The sequence below is a fragment of the Sinocyclocheilus grahami genome, unplaced genomic scaffold (assembly GCF_001515645.1).
Source record: "Sinocyclocheilus grahami isolate Dianchi unplaced genomic scaffold, SAMN03320097.WGS_v1.1 scaffold85.1, whole genome shotgun sequence".
NCBI classification, from domain to species: Eukaryota; Metazoa; Chordata; class Actinopteri; order Cypriniformes; family Cyprinidae; genus Sinocyclocheilus; species Sinocyclocheilus grahami.
In genome coordinates, this window is record NW_015505264.1 from 1,632,589 (window position 1) to 1,654,408 (window position 21,820).

General features: G+C 35.2%; 2 protein-coding genes across 4 annotated transcripts in view; both read right to left on the bottom strand.

Moving 5' to 3' along the window:
- Positions 1-6,381, bottom strand: part of phldb2b (pleckstrin homology-like domain, family B, member 2b) — a 46,922-nt gene extending 40,541 nt beyond the window's left edge. For all 3 annotated transcript variants that reach the window (XM_016274207.1, XM_016274205.1, XM_016274208.1), the window contains exon 1: positions 6,091-6,381. In XM_016274207.1, coding sequence (XP_016129693.1) covers positions 6,091-6,114 — 24 coding nt within the window. In that variant the 5' untranslated portion in view covers positions 6,115-6,381. The remainder of the gene's footprint in view (positions 1-6,090) is intronic.
- A 3,697-nt stretch (positions 6,382-10,078) lies between these two features.
- The window catches only part of plcxd2 (phosphatidylinositol-specific phospholipase C, X domain containing 2), a 26,745-nt gene continuing 15,003 nt past the window's right edge, over positions 10,079-21,820 (bottom strand). Inside the window, exons 2-5 of the mRNA XM_016274209.1 lie at positions 16,123-16,308; positions 14,760-15,226; positions 11,937-12,178; positions 10,079-10,375 (exon numbers count right to left, since the gene is read on the bottom strand). Of these exons, the coding sequence (XP_016129695.1) occupies positions 10,222-10,375; positions 11,937-12,178; positions 14,760-15,226; positions 16,123-16,222 (963 nt within the window). The 5' untranslated portion in view covers positions 16,223-16,308 and the 3' untranslated portion in view covers positions 10,079-10,221. The remainder of the gene's footprint in view (positions 10,376-11,936; positions 12,179-14,759; positions 15,227-16,122; positions 16,309-21,820) is intronic.

Below are 21,820 nucleotides of genomic sequence, written 5' to 3' on the forward strand. Positions count from 1 at the left end.
AGCTAAAAGAATCTGGACACTTAAGACTCTAGAGTTAAACTCTAATAATTTAATTGCATTAGAAACCCAAAATATCAATCCATGTGGTTACAAATGCTAAATGCTGTTGGACTGCAGAACTAGTTCCAATATGATTTTTAGTGAAGTCAGTTTGACTCAATTTAGGACCTTTTTGTGTTAAGTGTTTCTTGAGTGTCCACATACTTTTTTTGGGTTCTCCAGACCTGAAAGCAGGAATTGCATGAGCCATCTGACCATTACCGCCTCACGCTGTTCCCGTTTCCTCAGATACAAAACTGACTTCCTGAATGAGGTCACTGCTGTTCAAACACCCTCATTTCCAATCCACACGCCAGGGTCCAATCAGAGTGCACCTACAACCATGATTCTATACTACTGTTTGCCATGATAGTAACATGTTAGTAGTGCAGTTATGCTCGTACGTTTATACACTCGGAATCTGTAAGTTTTATATTTAAAAGTGATCATAAAAACATTTTATTTTATTTTATTTATTTATTTTATTTAGCATTGCCCTAAGATATGTGATAAAACATTTACTAAACAAACACACAAGGAATGGGAAATACGTACAACTTTTTAGGCCTGCTTAAGTGCATTATTTTTGAAAAGTTTGAGGTAAGGTTTTTTTTAATGCTTTTGAACTAAGCATATTTTGCGTACCAAGGCTGCAATTATTTAATCAAAAAATAGGTATTATATAAATATTATAATATTATTACAATTTAAAATAATTAAAAACAATTTAATAAAACAATTTATTTGAAATAGAATATTTTGTAACGTTATAAATGTATTTTTGTCACTTTCGATCAATTAAATGCAACCTTGTTTAATAAAAGTAATTTATAAAAAATAAAAAAAATCTTACTAACCCCAAACTTTTGAATTATAGTGTATTTAGATAAGGTAAACTCACTTGATTTAAAGTGAACAGAAATTAAACAGCACTGCATTAAATTCAAACTGAGGATAATTTACTTATGTAAAAAAGTTCAACTTTAAGTTCTTTAAGTCCTTTTAGATATTTAAGACCCTAAGGTCATGTCTGGCCACATCCCAAGAGGGCACTTGACAATAACATGACCTAATTTACAGCTCAACAACAACTGCACATGACCAATAAACCCCTTCCTCAACTTTCTTTGCCCTCTTTCCTGACAGGTAGACAGGCGTGTTCCTGCAGGAATGTCCCAGTGTTTTGCTTCTGAGAGCTACTTTGGTGTGTCTCCCCAGGATCAAAATATCATCTACATTCCTCTCTAGCACCTCACCATCCAATCAGCTCTTGGGATTATAGATGTGGGCAACTGTGGGGCGATAAGGGCAGGTTTGCTGTTTAAACACTGGCTGATTAGATGACCCTGACTATGGCTTTAGTCATCAAGACCTCTTGATTCAGGTGGAAGCTGCAATGTTCAGGCATGTTCAGACATCTACTGAAAACAAAGAAGCCAGACTGTTCATAAAGACTGCGGAGGGTTATTTACATGCAGGAAATAAATCAAATGGGGGAAGGAAGAGGGGGAGAGTGTTAATTTGAAAACAACATTTATTTTATGAGCCACTGAGACAGGATGAAAGATAAGACTGTGGAGACAGACTCAGAGAGAAAGACAGGAGTGTTACAAGAACATTGAGACTTTAGATCTATGATGAAGAAACAGAAGAAGCAGGCAAAGCCAGAATTTGACACAAAGGGCTTTTTGAGTCCTTGTGTTTTATGCAAGACATGATGTGGGAGAACATTCCTGACAACTCCATCGACTCATGTGCTGTAATGCACATGGATGATCAAAGAAGGATCACACATTCAAGTCTCTCCCAGAGTTGCAGGACGGGTGGTGACAGCCACACACAAGGTTAGCATTTCGGCGGACGGGTGGGAGATTTAAAAAAGGGAAACGGTCTGTCAACCTCCCCGTTTACATTCCTTTCCCTCATCAGATCTAACAAGAACACTGGTAAAGACACGGTCGCTTTCCAGGTCATTTCTAAATGTGTTTGGCGTAGGCTGATCTTGGTTGTGATGGTTGGGTTCCTCTTTCATATGTGCTGTGTTTGGAATGGAATACTAGCTTACTATTTACTGTGTACTGCCACCCTTAAAAATAAAAGTTCTTTATTGTCAACTATGGTCCCATAGAGAACCTTTAACATTAATGGAATCTTTATTCACTGAAAGGTTCTTTGGGGTGAATAGTTCTTAGAAGAACCATAGAAGAATCATATATAAATTGATCTTCTTTGGTTCTTCTGTGAGAATCCCTTTTTGGAACCTTTATTTTAAGGGCTCTGATATTATTTATTAATTGTAGGCATTATAGTACAATACACATTTCAAGTATTAGCATGCTACATTGTTGTCACATGACCTCATCACAGGTGAGCTCTGTTGTATATGGTACATTTTGGCAAATGTATTGCATGCAGTGCATACATACTGCTGGAATAGTACAGCAATATTTAGCGCCACAGCAAAATAAATCAGTAGTGATATGATGTCTTCACAGACTAAATGCAAAAACAACATACAATGTGAGCCAGCTCAATTCACTAAACAAGTAACACTTATGAACCAGTTATTTTTAGTGAATCAACAACATGCAGCAACATGGTCTGATTCATGAACAAATGACCCTTATCAGCCTGTTCTTTTAAGTGAATCAAAATTATACAGTGCAACCAATGTAGTCTGATTCCTGGACAAATGACTCTTGTGAGAAAGTCATAAACTGTACATTGTGTCCAGTGTAGGCTGATTCACCTTACGAGCCTGTTCTCTTAAATGAATCAAAATTGTAAGTGTAGTCTGATTCCTGAACTAATGGTTCTATTTACTGAATAAGTGAACTACAATTGTACAGTGCAACCTGTGTAGTCCGAATGACCCTTTTTAGTGAATCAGAAATGCACATCGCAACAAGTGTATCCTGATTCATGAACAAATTACTCTCTTGAGCCGGTTCTTTTTATTGAGTGAAAAACATGCAGCACAACCAGTATAGTCTGATTCCTGAATGAATTACTCTTGTGAGCTGATTCTTTTAATTGAATAATTCAAAAAGCAACTAACCGCTTTAATAGTATTCAGTCTGACAGTCCCTCATTGAGCGACTACTGAATCAACATCTGACTCACTAAACTGATTGTTATAATTATTTTCAGTGATGTCCATGTCGAAATGAAGCTTTCAGATTTGCAACGATCTCTAACATATAATAAATGAAGGGATATTCATACATAGCCTTAGATACAAGAAATGTCATGAATGCAGGCTTTGTGTTGGCTCTGAAATTATAGTGCCATGTTAAAGAGATACTTTGACATGTTTGTCTTTTATTAGGGGTCATCATCTTTTGATTAAAGGTCACGCACTCGCCTCTTTAACAATATCAGCATAGAAAACCCATCTGATCTCTCAAAGGTGGCGAAGCAGCGCTGCTTATTTAGTCCAGTCTGTCACATGTGACAATGATCTCATTGTGCCTGGACCTCAGCTTAATATGGGATTCCCTTCATGGCATGCAGCTCATTTATGAAGGGTTGAAGCAGCCCACTTGCTTCCCCTGGACACACTTAATGATGCAAGATCTTTTAGGTAGACAAACCCCTCTCTGTTCTGAGTTTCCTCCCCTTTTAGTATTTCACTGACTATCAGGCCACTGAAAATCATTATGTTGCATTAGGAGGGTGATATTAATGTTATGTTTAAAAATAGCAACAGTTAACTATAAAGACCATAATTGCGACAGCAATTTGGAAGATTTTGTAGAGGTAGGGCGAATGTGACTTGCCGATATAAATTGCTTTTCAATAAAAGACGTGAGGAACTGAATAAATAATTGGTCTAATGCAAGATTTAAAAAATTGTCTGAAAAAACATATTAAGAGCTTTTAAATCATTAGCCTCAAATTCCAAAGTTAACAAATGAAAGAGTGTGGAATGTTGTTACAGCTGCATCTGGCTACAGGAATAAGAACGTAAGGAAATCCACATTAGGCTGCAAAACCTTGCGTAATATTATTCTAACAGTATTCCTCTAAAGCTCTTTTAATTTCTTTTACACATAAAGCTAATTTAAACAGTCAGTCTATTTGAAAACTTTTCTACATTGTACAAGTTAATGTTTTAACAAAATGTTGACATTAACACTCACTGCACTAAAACCACTTTTTAAATTATTAACAGTACATAATATAATTTTATATATGAAATTTTATATAGAAATGTGTGTTTAAAGATGAAAGTAATACTATATTTAATTTGATATATTTTGTATTTTAATTAAGCAACATTTAATTCTATAAAATACTACAAATTTTAGGAATATATTTTTTCAGACATAATTACTTTTATTATGTTTTGCATTTGGATATATATTTAGACATTATCAAAGACTACTTCAGTGTAAGACAATTTAGACTTTTCTAATCATCTGATTTGTGTACATATAGCAAGTGCCACAAAAGTCATACCAAAAGTTTCGTACCATTGAAATGAAGTAAAACATTTTACAAATTCAGAACATAAAATGTCACCAGATGGTTAAAAATGTTCTTTATTGGCATCCATAGTTCCATGTAGAATCTTTAACATTCATGGAACATTTCCATTCCACAAAAGGTTCTTAGATTTTTAAAATGTTCTTCACACTAAGAACACAAAGAATTATTTTCAAAATGGCGTACTCTTTGGGGAACTCACAATGGGTCTTATATGGCATCACTGTGAAAACCCCCATATGGAACCAAGAGTGTATGTTTGGTCCACAGTAAATCACCTAACTTTGAGGTGTTTTTGAATGCAAACAAACCTCATGCAGATGTTCTTTTTCTTGCTGCCATGGTTATACTGATTGCCAGAATCGTCACTCAGCACAAGTGATTACTGTCTTTTTAACATCTGAACCATCAACAATCATCAGCTTAACACCGAAAACCAATTGTGTGTTGAGTGGCATGTCCACTGTTTTCACAACTATAGCATGTTTTTCACTTATAGCTTCTAGCATCCCTCTCTGTGTCTGTTCACAACATGTTTATTTCTTTTCATCCCCTCACACTGACTCATGAAATAATTGCTGCTCTTATGCATGTAACTATAACAATTGTGCTCTGAGTGTCATAGACTGTTACTTTACAACCAAAACATCTGGTTTGAGGGTTCTAATGCTGTTGTTTGTGCACAGATGGGACATTTAAGTCAAATAAAACAAAAACAATGCACAAAAAACACAATATGAACCTTAAATCGTTTGTTTGGTTCAGTTTGATTATTCCTTGTTCAATCAGGTACCTCACAACACTAGTTCCTTACCCGTTTGCTTTCAGATTGTTTTAAAAATGGGCTATTTCATTGTCTCTGGTGTTTGATGTTTACTGCATGATGCCTATTTCTCAGTTCAGAGTCATGATTCAGTGCCCATGATGAATTCAACAGACAAAACACATCTAGACCCATGCCATGACTTGTGCCAAGCGTCGATTATAGATTAAGTTAAATAAATACTGCAACCAAAATAAACCTTATCAATCATATTTATCAGTATTTAACTTACAAAACATTAGACATAAGCTAACAATTAGGGACACTTTTAAAAAGAACATGATTTCAGTTCATTTTGTATTTACATGAATCAGTTGTTTAGGTTTTCTTTGAGAAGACTGAACGTTTTTACATTATGAAAAAGAGGAATTTCAGGTGTCATAACCAAACTAATCAGCATTTGTGTTTTTTAATTGAGAAATCTAATACTTGTTTTTATAAGTTTTATGTTAGTGAGTCCAGCTTGATGAAAATGTCATTATCATCACATGGAATATTAAAACCCCACACTATCCCATATGCCGTATGTGTAGAAATATATTACCATATAAATCATATAGATTGAAAGATATTGATCTTCCAATATTTTAAGTAAATATCCCTAATTAAAGATTTACCCAGTTTGTATATAGTCAGACACCGTGCGCTTATTTCGAGTTACTAAAAGAACAGCTTTCTATTAAATAGCTAAAGTTTTATTTTAAGGACTATTTTTTGTGTGAAACGGGAAAAAGTCTCACCATTGCTGAAACGATGTCTGTCATCTTGAATGGCAGCTCCAAAGACACTTATACTGAAGGTGCGTATAGCGCTCTTCCGCAAATATCCTGTGCGCTTCCAAATGACAGAAAGAAAAGAAGATCAAGCCTATTCAATATTTCCCTTTCTTTGTAAAGTCCAAAAGCTCCGCCGAACGTTATTGAGAAAACTGAAAACAAGGACTCTGTTACAAATAATTATTTTTCAAAGAAATTAAGCAAGTCCCGTGGCTCTTTGGTGACTTCAAGGCGCTGTCCTGTCGCTCTTGGCCAGCGGCGACTCCGCTGTGCTGTGGAATGCGCAACAGCTGGAACTAGACCGTGCGCTGAAGTGCGCATGCGCACTGGATTTAGCCGCGCGTGCAGTTCAGCCAGCATTGACAGCTCACTGGTTCTTGTGACATGGGTCAAAACATTCACCCGCCTTTAGTTTTTAAAAGCAACAGTTTGAAATTAACCAGAAATATTGATAGAATGTTACACAATATTTCATCTTCACTTTATTTTATCAAAATGTTGACATTAACATAGGTATAGCCTAGAAGTACATAAAACATATATATATATTTAATTAATTATATATTTCTAGGTTTATTTGTTATGTGTCATTTTTATGGCTTATGTCAAATTTTCTGCTTTGCTGTGATCAAAGCATGCATTTATTTATCACTTATTCCTTATTTATTTCTTTTAGTCTCTTGCAGTGTCATTCCTCACCTTCATCCTTATCCTGCATCAAGGGAATTGTGAGTATATTATTGTTTAATAGTTTGTATAATATGAATGTATAATGCAGTTCTTCCATCTCTAGCACTCTCTATTCTAATTCTATTCTTTAAAAAAAACGTACCCCTTTTAGACTTGCACTCTATTCATTTACTAACTGCTTGTTTTCTCTGAAAAAACCCCCACTAACTTTTCTTGCGAGTTTACTTGGCCAATTCTTGAATTTTGTTTTTTTGAACATATCAAATACCAAAAAGAGGATTTCCTCCTCTCACTAATTAAGCTGTCAACTAAAAATATACACAGTGAAACATTTGTTTATTTAACATACACCGTCTACAACGTGTGTCATAAATTCACACCCACCGCCGTTCACACCCAACATCCAGTTGTGGAGTGAAAGTGTGGCTGAAATCTTTTGGTAAACAGGATGCTCCAGTGCACGCTCCTCCAGTTTTCTTTATCTCCGAAACAAGACGAATGCCATTTACCAAATAAATAATTCAATGTATGTATGTTTACCTAAAATGCCATCAAAATGCGTCATTACTTTTTATAGTTCCTAAATGAGCTGGACAAACAGAGGGAATGGAGAGCTGGATGAACTTTGGTCAGTTCACAGATGGCCTGTGTTCCCCATACAGCCTCCCTTCACCCTGAAGACCAGGGGAACCCAGCAGAACCCTCAAACAAAGAGACAGAAGCTACAAGCGTTAAGCCAGTTACAAAAAACACTGGAAGACGTCCACTGTACCCACAAGGCCACAGCGGCGTGTAATTACACTGCAGTTAGTGTCCCTTTATATAAGTAGCATTGCTGCCGACATGAAAAAAAAACACAACCCCTGACATTCTTTCAGGACCTGGAATGAAATAAATAGTGGGAGTGAACAAAAGGAGAGGCGAGAGTGTGAAAGAAAGGATGGAGAGAAGGAATTTTGTTTGTTAAGGTCTTATAAAGACCACTGGTGCACACTTTCATGGAAAGAACAAAGAATGTCATAGTTTCAAAATGCAGCTGGCCAGGTCTCTGTCTGGAGCTTCTCAAAAAATTTGGCAAGATGTTTTTTAAGGCTTGGTGTTACATGTCAAATCACTGATATAAAGTCCAAACGTCTGACCACTAAAATTCCACTAATTTTTGTAACTGATTGATCATAGGCCTCATTGATCTGAGCTGACGCACCTTCTGAGCCAAAATTATCCACAAATAATGCTTTTTTCACTCCTAAACTGAGGTGCATAAGCTCAGATCAATGAGGCCTGTGATCAACCCATTCCAAAAAGAAATATAAATCCTGTACAATTTGAAAATAAAACAAGTTGATTAAAAGATTGAATCCAAGATTTGGTGATACTATAGCATAATGAGATATTTACAAGCAATCGTTTTTGACCAGAACACCAAATAAAGCACAGCACAAGGGTTAAACATGGGCATTTTCAGGATTTTGGAACCTTTAAAACACAGTAACATGATTATGAAAAATTAATAAGAATAATTTAATATTTTAATTTAATCAAATTAGCAAATGTATGACGTCATGCATGTGACTCCTTTGTACAAAGAGTCAGATGTTCTTGCTTCTGTTGAAGCTCATTAGATTATCTCCAATCAAGCTGGAGAACATGATCATCAGATTTTTCAGAAATGTATGGGTTTCAGATACTTTCAATGTAACTTTTCACTCACATTGTTATGCTTATAATTTATAATGAAATGAAAAAATAAATGAGAAAAATGCGAATGCATAGAGCTTTTCGGACCCTATGATGTCGGACCCTACGATGTCTTTGGATTCAAAATTTGGCTGCATTTCTCATTTGAAATTCACTATCAATATCCAAACTGAAAAACTGAAGGGGAAACATTCCCTTTACGATAGCGGCGGTGAACAAAAACTGTGATTTTAAAGCCAAAGAGAAAGAGAGCAGCTGTGCTGATTAGATCTGTCTCTATTTTCTTTCTCTCTTCCTAAATACCTTCATGCTTTGAGCACGTAATTGTTTCTTTATTGGATTCAAATGCTCTGTGTGGACTCGTTCACATGCTCCTGATCATTATCTGATGGCTTTCCCATCCCAGAGACCACAGAAAACACTGGAATGTGGACATGGTCACAGGGAATTGCAGGTGTGGAAGATCTTGCACTCTGAAGGGCCCTTGATGTTCAGACACTCACATTGTTTCTGTGAATACTGGTAAGAATTTTTTTTTAAATACTGAAGAGCAATAAATTAAGCTGAGATTTAGAGTGGGAAAAAAAATTTGATTACACTTGATTTTGTTTTTTTTTAAAGAAATTTAAGTACTTCATTTAAAGGGAGGTAAATCTCTCAAAGCCTTTCATGTTTGTGTCATGCAGTGTTGTTACTGTTAACTAAAACTATTAAAATAGTTTTCTGTAATATAAATAAAACTGAAATAAAATAAAAATATTACATAAAAAAATAAAACAAGTATAAATATTAGACAAAATTAGAAATGTTCCAAGGCTAAAACTAAAACCAAAATAAATATATAAATATTAAACTATAAATAAATAATAAATAAAAATAAATATATAAAAAACAAAAACTAATTGATAAATAATATTAAAGTACCACTGAAAAATAAAACATACATTTAAAAGGCCACAATGTATAATTTAATTTTTAAATAAAATTTTTGTATGAATAAAAATTTAAAGAATGTATTTACTTGTCAAAAAACACCCCAGAGACATTGTTTTTTAATTAAATTATAAAATATTATCCACCATGGTAGAATTTATTATTTTGACAAATTTTCTAAGAAAATCGAGGCGATGGAAAATAGAAAAACTGTTTATTGTTGTATTGCACCAGCTGTCAAAATAAGGTTCCTGCCATGACCGAGACCCACATCTTCCAAACACAAATAAAGACCAGAAACTGTTGATCACATCAGGTATACATATGAGCCATTGTATATTTTTAATGTGCTGAGATATTATATAAAATATTGGAAACTTTCTTTTTCATGATGCAACAAAAAACTCAATGAACTTTATTTTTCAAGACATAAGAAAAAACTCAATGACCCTGTTTGTTCTTGCTCTGATATTGTGATAAAAAACAAACATTTAACAATTCTTAAAATATGTTCTAAAATATTATAATTAATCATGAATAATTACAATAGTTTCCTTCAATACATGAACTGTAGGCGAACAACTGTTGTTGAAAAGAATAAAAACAACATTTGTGTTTCAGTGAACATGGGCATCAGATTGATGGCACCTAAAGGTCTGTTGAATTAAATATAAAAAAATGGTCATAAATATCCGTCACCTGCTGTGACCCCCATGTGATTCCAGGTCCTTATGGTCAGCACACTTTCAGTCTTCATGGTGGTCACTGAAAAGGTCATGTGCCTGGCCGATCCTGAATGAAGAGGTTATTTAATTTAATGACAGTGTTTGCGAAGTCCACAAGTTCTACAAAGTCTGAAGTGATGATATTGACCCCATCTACTCCTGGCTTTTGTGCCTCCACCCACGTCATTATGGTTGGAAGGTTCCTGTGAGTGAAACAACAGAAGCACATGTAAGAATAGACATGTAGGATGCAAAATTCAAATAAATTGTTCTTTTTCTTTCTATTCATCATAATTCTATTTCAGGTCAGCTGAGTCAGCTCTGACTAGAAATACACTTCCCAAGCTCCACAGTGATCTACCACAGCAGCCCGGACAAAACCAGGAAATGGGAAGCTCAGACTGTGTTTATCCCAGAATAATAAACAATCCAACTTCCACACTCAGGCAGAATTAAACAACTTCCTCCGAGACGGCTCTCTCACTAGGATGTCCGCTAAGACACAGCACAAGGCTCCATACTTCTGTGTCGGTCAGTATGTGCCACTATGTCTTATTAAATTCAGACAGTCTAACTTCAAATGCTATACTCACAAGAGCATACAATATATAGTTTGGAGACTATATGTACTGTACACAATATGCAGATGTTCTGTATGCATAGATCAAAAGCCAGTAGTGTATTTCAATATGCCTGGGAATTTTTAAGAGGGGCCCCTTCAACCGGGCCCAATGAGTAGGCTGGGATCTTAGTGGACCCCTGCATTTGTCCTCAAGAAAAGTTTCCTCAGACCCCACTTACCAAATTTGCAATGTTGTTGGGCCTGCCACCTAGTGGATGATTTAAAAATTATTCCAACACAAGCTCTGTAAGGGATATACATACAGTATATATACAGGACAGGTGCATCTAAAAAATTTTGAATATCGTGAGAAAGTTCATTTTTTGTAACTTATTTCAAAGAGTGAAACTTCCATATATTCAAGATTCATTGAATGTAAAGTAAAACATTTCAAAGTTTTTTTTGGTTTAATTTGGATGATTAGAGCTTACAGCTCATGAAAGTAAAAAATCCAGTATCTCAAAATATTAGAATATTTACATTTGAGTTTCATTAAATGACCATCCCTACAGTATAAATTCCGGGTATCTCTTGTTATTTGAAACCACAATAATGGGGGAGACTGCTGACTTGGCAATGGTCCAGGAGACAATCATTGACACCCTCCACAAAGAGCGTAAGTCACAGAAGGTCGTTACTGAAAGGGGTGGCTGTTCACAGAGTGCTGTATCAAAGCATATTAAATGCAAAGTTGACTGGAAGGAAGAAATTAGGTTTTCTGCTTTAATTTTATTGAATTTTTTTTATTTTTAATTTTGGGTTCGTGTCATTTTTATTATTTTTTTAATATGGTTTTACATTTTAATTTATTTGAGGTATCAACATTTTTTGTGGTTTTAGTTTTTAGTTAATTATAATAACTCTGATCAGTGTTGTTTTAATCACCAATATGCTGTTATGGTTTTTGTTAATATTTTTAATTAGATTTTATTTTAATATTTTATTTATTTAGTTATAGTTATTTTAGTACTTCAGCTTAAACTAAACAAAAATGATAAGCTAAAATAATTTTTATAGGCTACATTTTATAGTAATTCATTTATAGGAGTTTATAATATATAGATAGAGAGAGAGACCGAGAGAGGACAGCAGCCAAACAAGACAAAACGAACAAAAACAGCTTCCTTTACTTAAATACTCACTTCTCCACCAGGTAGTTTCTTAGCCCCTGTACCAGGCCCCTGGCGATGGTCTTGACACGTGGGGTTAAAATGGCTTGAGAGACATGAAAGCTGCCGTTTTGGGCTCGTTCACTCAGAGTTGTCTCCAGGAATTGGATGAGCTTGGTGGTGTCTGTGGTATTGGCCCATGGGGCAGGAATTTTACTACCAGGCCACATCACAGGACAGCCCTCAGCAGATGGGTGATGGTAGAACACTATGACCTGTAAAATCAAACACAAATGCCAGAGACTGAATGAGCCATTGTTCTAAATTGACATGATGGGTGCTAATTATGATATTATTAGTGGTACTTTCAAAATACTTGCTGTAGCGCGCATTTAGAACAAACCGTATTGAAATATTAAAATTCAGTACACACATTTTAGCAACAGTAAAACCTTGAATTATCCAAATTATTAAACGGATGATCCACCCAAAAATGAAAATTCTTTAACACTTTATTTTGATGGTCCCCTTTAGACATACTGTTGACTATAAATAACTTTGCAGTCTACTAAAACTCTACTAATAGTCTGATGAGTTAGTTAAAATTACTTATAATCAACAGAATTCCTAAAGTGAACAATCAAAGTAAATTTTAACTGATCATTCTGTCATCATTTACTCATCCTCATGTTATTCCAAACATGTATGACTCTCTTTTTTCTGCTGAACACAAAAGATGATATTTAGAAAAATGTTGGTAACCATTTTGGTCTTTGGCAACCATTGTGTGTTTTTTAATCTTCTTTTACATTTTCCACACAAAAAAAGAAAGTCATACAAATTTACAACTAAATTGTAAATGAGTTTTCATTTTACGATAAACTGTTGCTTTAAGGAGAGGTGTGCTATCTTAGACGATAAAAATAGACCAAAAAAATTACTCATAGATAAGCACGTGAGACTTGTTTAGGAACAAGAATTAGACTTGGTTGGTAGATGTTGGGTTCTAGTAAGCATACAGTATAGTAACCACTCAAAATAATCTAGAAACCACTTTACAATGTGGTAAAACCATTTAACTTAGCAACCATATAGTAACTACCCACAACAGCCAAAAGAGCATTTCTCAACAGTTTTGCCTACTAACAATATTCAAAGGCCCCATGACTTTTCAATTTTCTGTGATTTACTAATAACCATTTATATTTTCAAAATGTAAAAATCCATTTGAACCTCAAAATACTCTGAAAAATGACTTGGACTTGGTTCACCACCTTTTCAGTTATTAATCAGAACACCATGTTGATTTGCATGTCATCTTAATCAGTTATGTCCACAAAGACTAACATGAGAATCTGTTAAACGGAAGGTGTTCACAAATAGAGTACTCAAATGGGATGTTGGTGTCCAGTTTTTGCCATTTGTACACTTGTCTGTCTCTATCGGAGTGGAGGCGAGACATTAATCCTATGGTGATTAGGGTTCAGTACACAGTTGGAATAGCTGAACTCTGGTGCAACACACCACAGACACACAAAGAGTCATCTGCACTAATTCAGCCAGGGTTATTATAGTTAACAAACTAAAAGTGAAACTAAAACTAAAACCAAAAAATAATTTCCATTACTTGAAATAAAATATAAAAGCACATCTATTTCAGCTAGTTGCCAATGTGACATTTTTCATTTTAATTTAGTTTGACTCGATGTACTAAAATAACTAAAACTATAACTGAATACTGTAAAATTAATAAAACTATATAAACAAACAAAAAAGACGTAAATTATAAAAACAGAACAAAATTACTAAAACTGTAACAATAATGTGAAGTATAAAATGGGAAAAAAATATTTTATGATAAAAACTTATTTAAAATATTAACAAAAGCAATAATAGTATCTCAATGATACTAAAATAACACTGGTGTCACGATCGCTACTGTGTAGGAACGCGGAGCGAGGAACGAGGAGACAAGGAGTAAACTTTCAACGAACAGACTTTAATTGACATCAAGGGAACCAGGAACACACACGTAGCGGGGAAAGACGACATTCAATACCGCACACTAGACTCAGAACAGGAAACACTTTAAATACACATGACATGACGAGGGGATGACGAAAAAAAAACCTGGGAGCAATAACATAATTGCACATGAGGGAAAACTGGGTTATGGAAAGCACGTGGGGGAGGAAAACACAAGACACGGAACACAGGACTGACAACTGGACACAATAAATTGGTAACAAAACATTCATAACTTCAAGTTTGGTATTACAGTAAAAAGTAAACACTCACAAAAAAATCCAATTATTTCCATATCTCATTTATAGTGCTGATGCAAATACAGATCAGATACAGACATTTCTTTGACAACAAACTATTAATAAAAAAATATATATTTTAATTGATATCAAAGGAATCTAGCCAGAAACAGCTTTGCATGTGCAGTATGAGTTTGTGTATTGATGCTGTGAGACAGAACTAGCATTTGTATTGGTAACAGGAAAAACGTTATGTTTTCCGGTTTTTGACAGCTGTTTTGAAATAAGTTTCAGTATGACTGATCACCTAATCGCTATGACGAAGGCTTGGATTTGTTTTAAAGTGTTAAAAAGTCAACCTCTCATAATGAGTGTCTTTTTTCCTCCATCTAAAGGGCACTAACTGTTATCTCAAGTTCTCACAGATTTAGATATCAAGCAGATTAATCACTGACCTAAAACCATCTGTCCACCAACACTTTCCATTGATATTTGCGGCTTTTTCTTCTCGTCAAAAAACGTTTCAGATTTTCTTCTTTACGTAAAGCCATTATTATTATCATCAGATTGTGTGGTGACATCCAGAGCTCACCTGGTACCTGTTCTCCCACAGATAATTCAGAGTGATGTCCTCCACCACGTCAATCTTGCAGAGCTTGTGACCAAACACGTCCTTCAGCATCTTGATTAGGTAATGATGGTGCTCCTCGCTCATTGCATAATGATGGTTAAAGTCTAAAAAAACAACCTCTTTCTTGTGTAGGTTAAAAAAATTGTTAATGTCATTAAGGCCATCACGTACATTGTGTCCAAACAGCCCGTGTATAAAGTATATTTCGTGGCCTGGTTCTCCTGGTTTGGAGGAAACACGCAGGTCGAAATAGCGTATTCCTCCCTCGAGCTGTTCCCTGAAGGTGAGGTTCTGGGTCATGGACCACTTCTTCATCACCTTCTTGGCCAGGAAGCGGAATATCGCAGCCAGGTGCTTCACATACGTTTTCTGGTCTGGACCGACTGGAGCTTGTTCATCCACCCAGAAGCTGAAGGAATCATGAGAACCTAGAGCACAAGCATAAAGGCAGCATCAAGACAAAGAACTCAGGACAGTTCTATAGTCCTAGCCATTATGTCATGACTCTACAAGTTGTTTATTAGATTATTAACAATATTAAAGATTTATTAGAAATATCCAGCTTTCAATAATTAATTGTTTTCTATACAAAATCACAGGAACAGGTTTGATCATTTAAGACTGTCCTCTAATGAAAGCCTAAAAAAAACAAGACAAATTGTCAAAAAGGATATAGAATTATCATCCTGAAAGGATTATGTCATCATTGTCGTTATTTTTTTAAATTTTTTTTACATTATTACATTTTGCATTGTTTTAATAATAGTTGGATTTTAAGTCTAAAAATTAAGATGTATATATTAATAAAATATGTATTATATATTTAGTGTTATATAATATTTATAAATATATAAAAAGTATAGAAATAATATAACATCTAGAAATATATAATCTGTAATATAAATGAAATAAGTATAAATTAATATTTATATATAAATTTCACATTTGCATATTTGTATATATATATATATATATATATATTGTATTATATAGCTATATATTTAATTAAAATGAACAATTTATTAATCAATATTAAATAGATACTACTGCTACTACTACTACTACTAACAACAACAATTAATAATGAATAATCAAAATATGAATATATTGTTAATACAGCAAAAAAATGGAAACAGGGCTAGTGACAGGCCCCCCAAAAAGAAAACAATGAGAAATAAACTCTGTGCTGTCTTTGCAGTGTAACAAATAATTGCATTAAAATTAAATAGCTATAAATGGAAAATACCTTGTTTTACTTTTACCCACACTTCAATATTTAATTTAATTTCAGTTAAATGTCAAAAAGGAAAATACGTTTTCTCACCAGGAACCGCCAGGTGCTTGAGGGGCATGGATGTGAGGGCAGGGCACAGGGAGCCCATCCAGTCGGTGTTGGAATTGTTTCCTGTGGGTCGCGTCTTCATTTCCTCTAAGCTTTTCAGCTCTAAAATTCACAATGCCTATTCAACAAAGATCCAGGCCAAGCCAATCCAGCAATGCTCGTTATCCACTGTAGCGAATTTAGCTCACAACAGGAAATATGAATAATTAACCATACTGCGAAATCATTACGGTCAATCAGGTCATCAACTCGCGATTTGAATCAAGATAACAAAGATTTAGTCATTATAACGTCACTGGATGTGTGAGGCTGACTGCAGATGGAGAGCGAGCTCTTCTGCAAAGTAATCTTCTTAAATCCAAATTACAATCCTTATCCTCCTCCCCGCTTCCCTGCTGGAGTTTAAACGTCTTGGTCAGGGCTGATTATCCCCGCCCTCTCCTTCTCCATTAGACAGGTAGATGGGACACTTCACCTTCAGTACTGCAAGTGGATATTATCATGTTTGAAGAGCATGGCAGTCTAGACATTCACTTTTGATTTGATTGTCACTTATTGTGACCACACCAATGAGTGTGATCAGTGGATAAATTTCAGCAGTTGCAGCAGTGAATAGGCGAATTAAAATAGTTGAACATTAATGTGCTATGAAGAAAATCTTTGATTAAATCCTGTCTTCAGCATATTTTGGTTTTTGGCACTGCAGAGTGCACCCAACAATGGCTTTGATTCTCATTGACTCAAATCTTTTGAATAATTGAAATCACTAAAAAGATTCATTATGTCGGAAGGAGGCAACAAGTGATCGCGTCATTGAATCATTCACTCAGTCGATTCATCTCCGAGTTGACTGAAACAATGCAAGAATTCGATAATGGCCCTGTCCCAAATCGTACCCTAAATCCTCGCGGTCTTCCTCTGAGTCTGCACTTTTGTGACGTAATGCCGCTTTGACTGTCGGGTAGAAGTCTGCTGCTCGGCAGAAGTCGTATCGAGTGCCCATAGTGGCGCAAAGGGGACACTCACGAGCTCCCTTCTGAACGCTAAAATGATGAATGGGACACCCTACGGCAGGGCTGGGCAACTTCGGTCCTGGGGGGCCACTGTCCTGCAGAGTTTAGCTCCAACCCTAATCAAACACACCTGCCCTCCGAAGTTGGCCAGCCCTGCCCTACGGTCTCGTAGACTTAACGGACACGTGCACACAGTGGCCATCCCTTACGAAAATTATTTTAATTGTAGTAAAAGTGTAGTAACCATGTTTTTTTGGCATATTGATTACTACAATTTTACTACAAATGGTAAATGATTAGTGTAGCAAAACCATGGTTAATTTGTGGTTACTATGGTTTAACAATAGTAACCATGGTTTTTTGGTTTTATTTGTAGTAAAACCATGGTTAATTTTCGTAAGGGACTGTAAGTCTGTAAGACCGCAAGTGCACATTATATTCCGTTTAGCACAGGGCCATAGGCCTACGACTGAGACTCCAAAGTGTGCATCATAAACGTTTTCATCATTTTTCAGCAAATTTATCTTTTTCCCTTAAATTTTCACTCATCCTTCAACTTGAACTGGAATTTATTAAGGTACACTACAGTAAAAAAGATTAAGAGAAAAACATTTATAACCAAAGCGGTCACAAGAACGATTCGTTCACTTAAAGGTGACATATTATGCCTCTTTTTACAATATGTAATATAAGTCTCTGGTGTCCCCAGAATGTGTCTGTGAAGTTTCAGCTCAAAATACTCCACAGATCATTTATTATATAATTTTGAAAATGCCTGTTTTGAGTGGAAGCAGAAACACGCTGTTTTTCGGGCCTGTGTCTTTAAATGCAAATGAGCTGCTACTCCCCGCCCCCTTTTCCAGAATAGAGCACGCGGACAGAAAGCGGCTGTCGCAGCATGTGAGTACTGTTTAAGTTAAAAACACACCAGTTACAAAAACAGTCGGTTATGTCTGTGAAGGTAAAGAGCTGGGAAATAAATCGCTTGTTTATTTTAGATCTGTGTGGCAGCAGCAGCAATATACAGTAGCCTAAATAAATCAATAAATCCACTGCTCTCTTGTCTCCTCTGAGGCTGGGACTCTTAAGTATTGTTCTGTGCTCATCTGTGCAGCCAAAGACAGAACAGTTAGCATGTTTTGCTCAAACTTTCGCCATGGCATTAGAGCTGGTACACCGTTGTCGCTTGTCTTCGCGGTCCGGAGCCCACCGATCAAGCGATCCCGGGAGGCTAACGACGCACGAGCGGAGGATGGCGTTCGAGAGGGCTCCTCGAGCTGAAGCGATCCCCCGAATTTGGTGGAGAGTCGCCAGTGTTATGAGATTTTTGGTTTCCTTGATTTTCGGTTTCAGTGGGCGGAGCATACATGAATATTCATGAGTTTCTCGGACATGCGTGTGGAACTGAGAATTTCAGTTCATGCTCCTTGTATCTCAGCAGGTTTAATGGAATATTTTTAAAAAGGTAAATATATGTAGTGTTGCACAAACCTATGCCTAAACTACATTTGTTCATCATTTCGTAACAGTTTACAATGTTTTTATTAGTTTACAGTGCACGTTTTGTGCAGTCGTCGCTGACTGAATGATTGCAGACATTCTTTGTGTAATGTTAGGATAAAGCACAGCAAACTTCAGCTAGTTGTAGCCTATACATTGATTTTAGTTCTTTGTGCTCTTCATTTCTAGCTTGCGATGCTTTATAACTGTGTCTGTTATTAGTTGTTATCATTTGTTGAATACATCACTGCCTGCAAGAAATGAAATAAACCTATAGAAACGTATCTGTGGACATATATATTTTTTGTATACTGGTGTGATGATCCATGTCTTAACTTACCCCGTTCAACGTTCTCCATGTTGTCTGGTTGTGAATTGTCTGCTGTCTGGTTGTAAACTATGATACAATCATACACTGCTGCAAAAACATATTTTTTTCTTTTTCCAATGTAAAATAGTTAAACATTTTTACAAACAAATGTAAATTTACAAATTAAGATTATCACAAGGTTTAAGGTTCCATTTGCACAGTGAAACCAAAAATCCCAGAACGCCTGGATGATTACAGCTACACAGGTTTCCAATAGTAGCACAGATCCAACTACCATTTCAATTATTTATTTTTATGCTCTTCTGTTACCTTTTAAGTTTTAAAACGGTCATCTTCTGGCAATGAATGAAATAATATTCACCACCATATAAGTGGCCTAATAAACATTTTGCAACCTACACTGATGTTATTCTGTGTCATCTGTTCTTTGACCATGTGTTGCACTGACTGTACCTGGATGATACACGATGATCATTGATACAAATGCATGGTCTATTTTGATGCACGACAAACACTCATGCAACATTATTTATAGGCTTTGTCATAAAGTTTCACAAACATATATATACTCTTAATTAGGCTTTATATATATATATATATATATTCATAAACTGTCCCCTCCTGGTAGAATGGCCTGCCCAACTCAATTCGAGCAGCTGAGTCCTTAGCCATCTTCAAGAAACAGCTAAAAACACATCTCTTCCATCTATATTTGACCGTCTAACTCTAGCACTCTCTATTGTAATTCTATTCCATCTATTTGTTGACTTGACCCTTTAACACTTGCACTCTCTATTCATTTTCCAACTGCTTGTTTTCTTTAAAAAAAGGCCTCTTAACACTAGCTTTCTCTATTTTTTTTCTATTCTATCTACTTGTTTTCTTTTTTGTCATGTGTATGTATGTGTAAAGCGTCTGCTAAATGACTACATAAATAAATAAATAAAAATAGGCCTCTTATTATAAAAAATAAAATGGAATAAAGATTGGATTGTGGCCTTGATTAGCTTGTGATAAGATGTTGGTAAAATGTGTGTTGGTGTGGATGTTGATGTTATGTGAGACAGTGACATTTTGTTTTTAAAAATATGAATTCAATAGTGATTCACACTCAAAATCCCATTTGATACAGGACATTACCATTCAAAAGTTTGGGATTACTATGATTTCTTTTTCTTTTTAAGAAATTTATATTTTTGTTCTTCAATGATGCATTAATTTAATAAAAATGACAGTAAAGACATTTATAAGGTAAAAAAAAGATTTCTATTTCAAATAAATGCTGTTCTTCTAAACTTTCCATTCATCAAGGAATCTTGTCGCTGTATAATGGTTTCCACACTTCATTAAGCAGTACAACCATTTTCAACTGTGATAATAATCATAAATGTTTCTTGTGCAGCAAATCATAATTAGAATGATTTCTGAATGATCATGAGACACTGAAGAGGAGAAGTTGAGATCTGACATCACAGGGGGAAAAACTTTATTTTAAATTGTAAAATTATTTCACAATGTTAATGTTTTTTAATATTTTTAATCTGATGCAGTTGGTGAACATGAACAAAGAACCTTACTAATACAAATCCTTAGAACAATATTGTATATATCATATCAAAACAAGCACACTTATGAACATTTGTTAATAAAATTATTTTTTAACATGAAATTAGTTTCTTATTCCATTCCATAAAATGCAGTGAAGTATTCGTTTTCTCATTTACAGTGTGCCAAATGTAGGCTACTTTTTAAACTTTTGTCCATACAATTTTGTTTAAACCAAAATTTTATTTATTAAAGGAACACTTCCATGCTTGTGTGTGTGGTCTTAGATTCCTGTTCATTTTGTAAATAAAGTCTAACAGTTTAAGAACAATCACACCAGGATAGATGAAAAACGATTAGTCCACAAATACAAGTTTATTTCAGCTGTTGTACTCAAATGATAACAACTAACAACAGACATAGATTTAAAGCATTGCAAACTACAGCACAACGAACTGAAATCAAAGTAAGTTAAGTGTGCTGAATGTCTGCAAATGCAATCATTCAGTCAGCGACGACTGCAAACTAGTAAAACATTGTAAACTGTTACGAAATGATGAACAAATGTAGTTTAGTAGTGTTGGGTCGTTCTTGAACGAATCGTTCATTTTGAACAAATCTTTAACGTGACTCGGGAGGAACGAGTCGTCTCGGCGAGTGATTCATTCAGTCGCGCATGCGCAGCATCATATAGGTTCTGTACTGGAATTAATCAAGTAGTTCACCTGTTTCGAGTCTTCGGGGTTTTCCGAGTCGTTCGTTCATCACGTGACAGCCACATAAGTTTAACTAATACAGTCTGAGCCGGAAAGAGAATTGATTAGTTCATCTCTCGAGTCTTCGGGTTTTTCGAGTAGATCATTCATCACGTGACAGACCCTTAAGCTTACCCTATGCAGACTGAGCCGGAAAGAGACTTAATAATAATAATAACCAACTCTTTATTACCTTTGTTACAACATTCAGTGTTATGGAAAAGAACCATCATGACAGAAATTCAGACATTTATAAACTGTAAGAAGTAAAAAGCTACAATTTGAGACCAGAAACGCATCACGTAACTGTAAGAGTAAATAATTATAATATTTATAATAATTATAATAATGATGATAATAATAATAACTATGCACCCCGTTTGTAAGGAAGCTTGTAAATGAACTAATTTCTCTATCCAATGCTGTCACGTCACGTGACAAAAGAACGAACGATTCGAAAGACTCGAGAGATGAACTAATCAATTCTTAATCAGAATGTGCTGCGTGGGAAAAAAATCTGTGTTTATTAAGAACTG